The sequence below is a fragment of the Corvus moneduloides genome, chromosome 26 (assembly GCF_009650955.1).
Source record: "Corvus moneduloides isolate bCorMon1 chromosome 26, bCorMon1.pri, whole genome shotgun sequence".
Taxonomy (NCBI): Eukaryota; Metazoa; Chordata; class Aves; order Passeriformes; family Corvidae; genus Corvus; species Corvus moneduloides.
The window spans coordinates 2508907-2518213 of record NC_045501.1 but is presented as its reverse complement, the minus strand read 5'-3'; the positions used below and the strand labels follow the sequence as shown (position 1 = coordinate 2518213).

The 9307-nt window shown below is 65.6% G+C and overlaps 1 protein-coding gene across 2 annotated transcripts; it reads left to right on the top strand.

The window, feature by feature from the left end:
* Window positions 1-738: 738 nt before the first annotated feature.
* On the top strand, window positions 739-8793 carry LOC116455849 (collagen alpha-1(III) chain-like). 2 transcript variants are annotated; one of them, XM_032134184.1, is made up of 23 exons: window positions 739-2322; window positions 2544-2683; window positions 3037-3105; window positions 3291-3353; window positions 3437-3502; window positions 3742-3957; window positions 4155-4517; window positions 4736-4855; window positions 4930-4983; window positions 5180-5206; window positions 5504-5605; window positions 5796-5840; window positions 5999-6079; window positions 6183-6224; window positions 6339-6366; window positions 6597-6646; window positions 6732-6866; window positions 7052-7057; window positions 7181-7243; window positions 7428-7496; window positions 7657-7851; window positions 8052-8164; window positions 8306-8793. In XM_032134184.1, exons 1-23 carry the CDS (start codon window positions 1800-1802, stop codon window positions 8514-8516), a joined length of 2781 nt encoding a protein of 926 aa, XP_031990075.1. In that variant the 5' UTR covers window positions 739-1799; the 3' UTR covers window positions 8517-8793. The 2 variants fall into 2 exon arrangements, with proteins under 2 accessions (XP_031990075.1, XP_031990074.1); XM_032134183.1 differs by having other exon boundaries at window positions 741-2322; window positions 6995-7057.
* Window positions 8794-9307: the final 514 nt, after the last annotated feature.

Genomic DNA, 9307 nt, shown 5'->3' with positions numbered 1-9307 from the left:
CACCGGCACCGGCAGCGGCTTCAGCAGCGGGGCCACCGGCGGGGCAGCCCCGGCGCCGGGCAGCGCGGAGAGCCGGCCCGGAGCACCCCCCCGGCCCCGCGCCACCCTCCCGAATCACCCGCCTCCTCGACCCCTACTCAGTCCCGAGAGCAACCGGGACGAACGGGGTACACACACGCCGTGCGGGGCTGCAGCGCGGGGGATGCGGCCAAGACCCCCGGCGTGGGCTCCGAGCTCCGGGCATGGGAGACCCCGGTGGGAGGAAAAGTGCTGCTGGCAACGCAGCATCCCGTGCGGCTCGGCCCCGGTCTGTCCGGGACGGCCCGGGGCGGCCCCGCCGGCTCCCCGAGCCCACCTGCCCTCGGTCCCGCACCCGCGGCCCCCCGCGCCCCCCGCCCCGCACAGCCCGGGATAGGTTGAAGGCTGCCGGCACCTAGTGGCTACTCGGGAAAAGCGGGAGCGGGAGCAAGCCCCGGCATCCCCCTGGGACCCCAGCCCCGCCAGTCTCCGCAGCACCGGGCGAGGGGGGGAGCCTGGGAGACGGCGGAGAGCAGCCCCTGGGCCCGGGGGAACAGTCCCCGAGCATCCCCCGGGGCTGGTGACCCCCGAGTTGCGCCCTGGGGCATCTCAGCCAGCACCGGGCTTGGGGCAGCTGGGGAGAGCCGTCTGGATGCGGCAAGGGTGTTGTGGGCACTGCAGCGGGGTGTTGGGCGCAGCAAGAGTGTCTTGGACATGGCGGGGTGGCCCCTGGTGTGGGGGTCAGTATAGTGGGTGGGGCATGAGCAGCAGAGCTGCCTGTCATGCAGGCCTGGGCTGAGAACCCCAAACTCATCTCATGGGTGAGTACATCTAGTGCTTAAACTGGCATTTTGAGGCTTGAGTGACAGCACTGGTGGCATTGCCACGAGGGCTCTCAAGACCATCTTCTCTCTCCCATGCAGATGAGTTGGGCATCACCAAGTACAGGCAAGACAGAGGCAAGCAGGGTCTATGTCCCCCACAATTCCCAGCCCCAGGCCCCACAAGGCATGGTCACACAGCACCGCTCTGAGCCCCTGCCCTGCCTGGGACTGCTGTGCAGGGGCCGTGACTCGGGGCAAAGGCACCAGCCTTGACTCAGTGTCCCAGCAGAGACAAAACCCAAACAGGTGCCCAGCCCCGCTCAGGCTGTGGCACCTTATCAGGCCTTGGCAGTGCTGTGTGCCTGCCAGGGACACTGTTGTGTCTGCGGGCAGCGGCAGGGCCAGTGGCTGGTTGGGCATGCAGGGGACGGGGACAATGTTCCACCACCTTTGCCCAGGCACTGCTCCTCTAGGTCCCTGTCCCAGCACCATCCTGTGAAATGGAGTGGGGCTGGGCTGGTGCCCTCACAGCCGTGCTGCCCCCACCCCAACCACAGCCCTGTGGCCATGCAGGGCCTCAGTGCTGGTGTTTGGTGCTCAGCGTGGTCCAGGTCCTTGCCTGGGACAGACCCATGCTCCCAGTCCTTGATGGGGAGCTCTTCAGGATTCTCGAGGCTATGGGAGCCCAAATTGGCTGCAGCTCCTCGGCCACTCGCCCCAGCAGGGCCTGGAGCTACCCCAGCCCTGGGGAGAGGTTGCAGGTCAGCAGGAGGCAGGAGCAGGAGGGGCTGGGGGTCAGAGAGGGCTGTAGCCCCCAGCCAAGGGTAGCTCTGATGAAACCAATGAGACCCCAGGCCTTTTGCATGTACTTTGGGACATAGTGCCTGTGCAGATGGCCAGGTGCCTCTCCCACCAGGCACCAGCAGAAGGGCAGACCTCAGGGACGACCTGCAGCCGATGCCCCCTGCTCTCAGCCGGCCCCCTCGTCCACTGGATTTACTCCCCATTTCCAGGCAGCTTCTCCTCCCCTGCCCTCCCTCGCATCCATTCTGGCATCTCCTCCTGGCCCTGGCTCCCTTCCCGTGGTTCCCACTAGCGCTCCTCTCCCTTGGCTGGCAGGACAGACGGTGGCCTGGCTGCGTGGGTGCTCAGCACCCGCCGGATGCGGTCCGTGGGGTGCGGGGCGGGCAAGGGGCGTGTCGGGGGCCACCGATAACAGCAGGCGCCGTGCCGGGGCCACAGGACCAGACAGCACAGGCGAGTGGGATGAGCCAAGGACCCCCATCCTGGGCAGCCAGGCCCCGAGGCAGCAGAATGGGGTCCAGCAGTCCCCTGCATCTCCTCCACACCCTCTGCATCGTCTCGGTGCTGGCTGGGTGCCTGCACCCTGCCACGGCCCAGTGGTTTTCCCTGGGCTCAGAGGACACCACCCCGGATCCAGGCACCAGCCCCACGGCCCCCACCCTGGATGGGGAGGAAGGTAGGCATGGCGGGTTGGGGACATGGCTTCTCCAGCACCCCAAATTCCTGTACCTCAGCATGGAGGGGACAGGCGGAGGGTGAAGTGTGGGGTGCCAGGGTCTAGGGCTGCTGGTGGCACTGCTGTGGGCACGGCAGGTGCTGGGAACTGGGAGTTTTGTGCCACCATGGTCCCCCTCCAGCCCTGCCACCTCCCATCCCAGCGCTCCTTTGCTCCTACAGACGCAGACGCCAGCGTGGAACACATGGAGAAGGTGCTGCTGACCAAACCCCCTCTGGCAACAGCCCCTAGGCGCCGGGACCAAGCCTCCAGGGGGGCAGCGAAGGGGTCGGGCCATGCCCCACCGCGCACACGAGGACAGGTGCTTTTTCCCTGGGCAGTGTCCCCCCTCCAGCTCCTCCAGCCCTCCTGAAACTCCCCGGCTGCTGCCAGGCTCCTTGCTATGTCCTTCGCCTTATCCATGCCCTGCTCGCACACACCAGCCTGGGCACCATGCCCTGTTCCAACCGCGAGCGCAGCTCTCAGCTCTCTCTGCCCCCTTGGAAAGAAGTCACAGCAGCTCCCAGTGTCCCCTCACATGGGCTAGCCCCACAGCAGCGCTGGGGTTGGGCCCCCACACCCAGCTGAGGGCAGCCCCGACTGGGGGATGGTCGCATCTGCGCCCCGGGAACCCCTCCGAGCCCTGGACTGAGTGCTCCCTGTCTGTCCCAGCAGCACCGACCCACGGCTGCCCCGGAGATCTTTGAGGGGAGCGCAGTGGAAGAGGAGTTCCTGCAGATCCAGGTGGTGGAGGGGTCCTGGTCCCCGGGGCGTGTCAGGGCCAGCCTGGGATGGACACCTGGACACCCGGGCAAGGGCATGTGGAGGACACGGGCTGGGCAGGGCAGGATGGGATGGAGACGGTGGGAATGGGGAATAGGGATGGTGCTCAAGGGTCTCGCACTCAGCCCCTGCTCTCCTCCACACAGACGACGGCAAAGGGGCTGCCCCGGCGGGTCCCCTCGGCCCCGAAGAGAGGCCCTGCCCTCCAGGTGAGAGGTGGGCGCGGGGCAGCCATGTCGGACCCGTCAGTCGGGGCTCCGGTCCCGCGGCTCATCGCTCTCTCCCTCTCCAGGTGCACAACATCTCCGGCTGTGTCTGCCCCGTGCGCCCCGGCCCTTCCGGCCCTCCCGGCCCGAAGGTGGGGTGGTCCTCCTTGGGAAGGGGCAGGGGGGTGCCGGAACCCACAGGGACGAAGTCCTGATGGTCTTTTGTCTGTGCAAAAACCTTTTTGCTCAGGATTTGGACTCTAACTTTGGGATTTGGGTTAGAGAGTGACTCAGGTGGCCCCAGGGAGGGGGGGGTAAGCAGGTGCCCGTGGTGGGCTCCAGTGGAGAAGAGTGCCAGGAGGCGGAGCCAGGCTCTGAATTTCTCCGACAGGGAGAGAAAGGTGACCGAGGGTACCCGGGAGAGAGAGGCCAGCCCGGATTCTTAGGGGAGAGAGGGAAGTCCGGCAGTCCAGGACAGCCAGGTCACCAGGGCCCCCGGGGCCCCCCGGGTCCTCCTGGACCACCGGGGCCCCCGGGGCCCCCGGGCACCGCGGGAGCGCGGAGCCCACCCGCGCCTGCTGCACTCCCTGAGAGATCGGAGAACGAGGTGAGCACCGGAGCAGGGACAAGGACAGGGGATGCCGGTCCCGGCCGCGGTGTCCGTCCCCCGCTGGACTGGCGAGGATGGGGACAACTGGGACGCGTGGCTGTGTGGGTGGGCAGGGGGACCAGGGGATGGGACACGGCAGTTCATTGACTCTGCTCTCTCTCCTCTCTCCTCTCTCCCTCCAATCTGACAAGCAGCTGGAAGTCTCCAGCCCTGTGGGGAACCCAGGACCCCCAGGTCCCCCCGGGCTGCCCGGCATGCCCGGACCCCCAGGCTACCCGGGCCATGATGGCCCCCCGGGGGCCCCTGGGCGGGAGGGAAAGCCAGGACCCCCAGGCCCTCCAGGGGCTGTGGGGCCACCTGGTTTCCCTGGGGCTGAAGGACTTCCAGGGTCTCCAGGCTCAGCTGGGCCAGATGGACCCCCAGGGGCACCAGGACTCCCAGGGCCTCAGGGTCCCCCCGGAGTGCCTGGGCATGAAGGACCCCCTGGTCCCCCAGGACCTGCCTCACTCCCTGGCAAACCAGGGCTTCGAGGGGAGCCAGGATTCCCAGGACCAAAGGTAAGGGAGTCCCAGCCCAGCCTGTCCATGGCCCTGGGGTGGGATGGGGTACATGGGCTCACCAGCCGCTCGCCCTGCCCTGGGGGAACAGCCCCCATTACCAAGCCCTCAGAGGGCTCCAGGGCTGCCCCGAGACTGCCCCAGTCCCACCACTGTGGGGTCTAGGGGAACACAGGCGCTCAACCCCACACTCACCACCCTGTGCCATCTGCCCTCAGGGAGAGAAGGGCGAGTATGGGCTGCCAGGCATGCCAGGGAGCCCTGGCCGAACCGGAGAGCCAGGGTCCCCGGGCATGCCGGGTCCCACGGGGCCACCAGGACCACCAGGGGACTACAGGGTGAGTAGGTGGTCCCGGGCTATGGGTGCTAGGGAGGGGGCACCTGTGTCACCCCACACATCCTCTCTTTGCAGTGCGACTCACGCCACACTGGGCACCGCGGATCGGCCGGGCTGCCGGGCCCCAAGGTGAGCTGGGCAGTGGCACCATGGGCGGGGGTCATGGAGCAGGGGCACAGGCACAGCACTGGCCATGGCACCCTGACCAAACAGCTCCACGGCAGGTGGTACTCTGGCTGTGAGGCACAGCACTGCCTGGGGGTGTTCGGGAGGCCTGGAGACCCCCAGAGCCAGGTACTGACAGGATCTCTCACTTCCTTTCCAGGGAGAAAAGGGTGACCCTGGAGAGCCGGTTTGTAGCCACGAGCAGCAGTGTGGGGGAAGCTGTCTGGGGGGGTCCCATCCCCACACCTGAGTGTGCACCCCTGAGCCCTCTGTGCTGCCTTTGCTCCCCCAACGGCCTTCACCTCACCCCGGGGCACAGGGCGGGGGGGTGAGGGACACCGTTCCCTGTGGAACATGCATAGGCACACATGGGCACACCTGTGCCAGCACTCAGTGCACCCATAAACACCCCCAGCACTCCCTATCCCCACCACCCAGCACCCAGCCCAGGCTCTAACCCTGCCTCTCTCTGCGGCTCACCCAGGGGTGCTGCTACAGGGAACACGGGTGCAAACCGGGCCACCTCCCCTTCCCCAGCACTGGCAGCCAGCCCGACCCCTGGGGGTCCATCAGTAGATACCAGACGGTGAGTGCCCAGAGCAAGGGGTGCCCAGGAACCCCAGCCCAGCCTTGGGGACATTGTTCACCCCACTGGCAACACCACAGGACCCATAGCCTCAGATGAGGTGGAGGAAGGAGAGGGGAAGAATGGAAAATGGAGAGAGGGAGGACGGAGGATGGAAATCAGTCTCAGTCTTCTCCCTCCTCCTTTGCAGGGTGGCAAAGAGGAACCGGAGATTTATGGAGCAATCATCCCCCATGTGAGAGTCCCTGTCTGCACTGCCCCAGCCAGGGACATTCAGCCCTGGGAGGGGACAGGAGTGGGAAGCATGGGGGACATCAACTGGGTGTCATAGCTGCCCCCCTAAAAGGCAGCACCAAAATGACCCAGTCTAATTTCCACACTGCTCTACCGCAGGGTCTTCGAGGTCCCCCTGGGAACCCTGGTCCCCCTGGGCCCCCCGGCCCCCCTGGCCCACCAGGTCTCCTCTACCTCAACGTAAGGCCCAGCACTGGTGTGCACACGCCTGTGCCAGAGCACACACACGTGTGAGCGTGCACAGCACCAGGCCCCCTCCAAACCCTCCTGTCTTTGGTTCCAGAGGATGCACCCTGTCCATGCCCAGCCACCCTGCAAGCAGCCGGTAAGCCACGGCCTTGCTGTCCCTGAGAGTGTCCCCGTCCCCTCCCTGTGCACCAGGAGGGGTGTCCCTCTCCCTATGCCCAGCAGCAGCAACAGGCCCCGTTTGCCTTCACAGGCGTCCGCAGACCGCAGCTGGCCATCAGGTGAGGGCGTTTCACAGCTGTTTTGGGGGCTCCAGTCTCCTTGGACACACCTTTCTTGAAGTCCTGCCTCCCTTCCTTCGGTGCCGGGACCGTGACAGCACGGGTCCCTGGCACCACTGCTGGCTCTCTGACCCACTCCCACCGCATTGCTGTGGGGCCAGCTCCCATGGGAGCATCCAGGCCCTGTGCTGGGACACCTTGTGACCCCACACTGTCTCTGGGCTCTCCAGATGCCAACGTCCCTCAGACGGAGCCATTGGACTCCCGCGCTGATCTCCAGGTGCGTCCAGGCTGCAGCCCCCGGGCAAGCCCCACAAGCTGCCCCATACCCCACAGCAGGACCCTCACCCTCTGCATTCCCCCAGCACCAGACATGGGTCTTCAAGTCCAAGGAGCTGATGGTGAAGGCGAGCAGTGCTGTGCCCGAGGGGAGCCTGGTCTACGTGCGGGAAGGGAGCAACGCCTTCCTCCGGACCCCCACCGGCTGGAGCCGCCTCTTGGTACCGTGTGGGGTCGCTCACAGGGCTGGGGGTGCAGGATCCAGGGCTGGATTTGGTGCTGGGGCAGCAGATCCCCCGGAGGGAGTGGATTCCCCCTAACCTGTCCCTCTGCTCATGCCATTGAGCAGCTGGAGGATCCGAAGTCCTTCTTGGCTGGTGATGACCCTTCTGCCTCCACCCCACAGAACCAGGTGAGGAGTGCAGGAGCTGCAGGGTCCGCTCATGCCCCTGTGGGACAGAGCCCTCCTCCACATAATGGAGGGGACAGACCTCATAGGAATGTCCTCTCCCTCTTCTTCCACCTCTCCATCCAGGAGGCAAAGAGGGTGCAGGCGAGAGGTCCCAACACGCTGTTGCAGTCTCCAATGGACTCACTGGTGAGCCCTGCTGAGGGTCTGCCCATGCTGGGAGGGATGTGCCATAGGGACAGGCTGGATGCCGGCAGGGCAGTGCCAGCTTGGCATGAGCAGAACCTGGGATTGTGTTGGTCTGGGGAGAGTGCCCCCCACTCATGGCACATGGATGGGTGTCCCCAGACTGACCTGAGCTGTGTTTTTCCAGACTCAGAAAGAGGAGGAACAAAGGCTGACCCAGATTCTGCCAACCACCATTGCCCCCCGGATCCCATCGGTAAGGAATGCCTAGCCCCAGGCTGGGGATGAGTGGCCCAGCCATGGGAGAGTGGGGCAGAGGTGCCCAGGAGACCACCAATCCTGGCCAGCACTGCCAGGGGCTCACACCCTCTGGTAAGTGGGGAGCAGAGACCTCAATTCCTCCCTGCCACCCCCAGCTCCGCCTGGCTGCTCTCAACGTGCCCCTCTCTGGTGACATGAGCGGGATCCGGGGCGCTGACCTGCAGTGCTACCGGCAGTCGCAGGAGGCCGGGCTCTATGGCACCTTCCGGGCCTTCCTGTCAGCCCCCACCCAAAACCTGGTGTCCATCGTCAAGCGGACAGACAGGACCCTCCCCATCATCAACCTGAAGGCAGGTATCCCCATCCCCAGGGGGGCTGTGGTTGGCAAAGCCCCACGGCCCCCATGAGCTGCAGTGGGTGGGGGACCCCCACCCAGTCCTGCTCTGGGGCTGCTGCACCTGGGCTGAGCTGACCAAGAGGACATTATTGCCCACACATGGTGGGGACAAGGGCATTCCCCTGGCCCCTGGCTCATGGCTCGTGCCCACAGGGGCAGCTGCTGGCCAAGTCCTGGAGCTCCCTCTTCGAGGGTCAGTCTGGTGCTGCCCTGCGGGGTCCCATCTACTCCTTCAACGGGCGCAGCATCCTGACAGATCCCCTCTGGTGAGTCTGGACACGGGGTCCTGAATGGATGTCCCTGTGTGGGAGCTGGAAGGGGGGTCTGTGGTGGGTCCCTCCCTGCTGAAGTGCAGGAGCAAAGAGCTGGAGGTGCCCCAGCCCCTCTCATCCCATCCCCACCCACAGGCCTCACCGGCTGGCCTGGCACGGCTCCACACCACGGGGTGGCCATGCCCGCCGGTGGGATTGCCAGGGCTGGCGCAGCTCCGGTGTGGCTGAGGGCATGGCCACCGCCCTGGGTGAGGGCAGGCTGCTGGCTGGGCACCGGCACAACTGTTCCACACCGCTGGCCGTGCTCTGCGTCGAGGTGGCCTTTCCTTACCAGCACATGTGGTGACAACAGTGACACCCAGCCACATGCTCCAGGCCTTCCTCCGGTCCTATGTGGCCGGGGAATGTCCCTGGCAGCACCATGGGCAGTGTTGGAGTTGTGCCGGAGCACTGAGGGGACACTGGTTCCACAGCCAGGCTGTGCTGTGCCCATCCTCAGCTGTGCCATCCCACGGATCCCTGTGCCATGGGGCAATGCCAGGCTGTGCCTGCAGCCCCTCACCCACTGGAGCCAACACGGTCACCACCCAGAAATAAAGACACAAAAATGTTGGTTTTTATGACACCCTGCTTTGTTCTGGGGGGACATGGCCAGGTGCAGCAAGGGGCTGGGGGGGCACACTACGACCACCTGGGAATGGGAACAGGGGCTGGAGGGGCTGGGAGCGGGTTCCAGTCCCCTTGGGATTGGCAGAAACTGGGAGGGGACACCCTGACACAGGTCTCCATGTCAGTGAGGTCAGTGTTGTAGTCCCAGAACCTGCCTAGTGTGTCCCAGTATATCCCAGTGGGTTGCCAGGTCTTGCTCAGTGTATTCCTGTGGGTTCCCGAGGCCTTCCCAGCGCATCCCAGTGGGTGTCCAGTGTCTGTCAAGCATATCCCACTGATCCTCAATGGGTCCCAGTGGGTCCCTGGGGCTTGCCCAGTGTGTAGCAGTACCCCAGTGGGCCCACAGGGTCTGTCCAGTGTATCCCAATATGCTCCCAGGGCTTGCCCAGTGAATCCCAGTGTATCCCAGTGTGTTCCCAGGGCTTGCCCAGTGAATCCCAGTGTATCCCAGTGTGTCCCAGTGTGTTC

Bases quoted from the DNA above. Each gene is read 5' to 3' on its own strand.
- LOC116455849 (XM_032134183.1), top strand. From the start codon at position 1,800: ATGCCCCCTGCTCTCAGCCGGCCCCCTCGTCCACTGGATTTACTCCCC. The intron at 6,367-6,596 runs GTGAGGGCGTTT...TGGGCTCTCCAG, and splicing joins AGACCGCAGCTGGCCATCAG to ATGCCAACGTCCCTCAGACG. The intron at 7,058-7,180 runs GTGAGGAGTGCA...CTCTCCATCCAG, and splicing joins CCTCCACCCCACAGAACCAG to GAGGCAAAGAGGGTGCAGGC.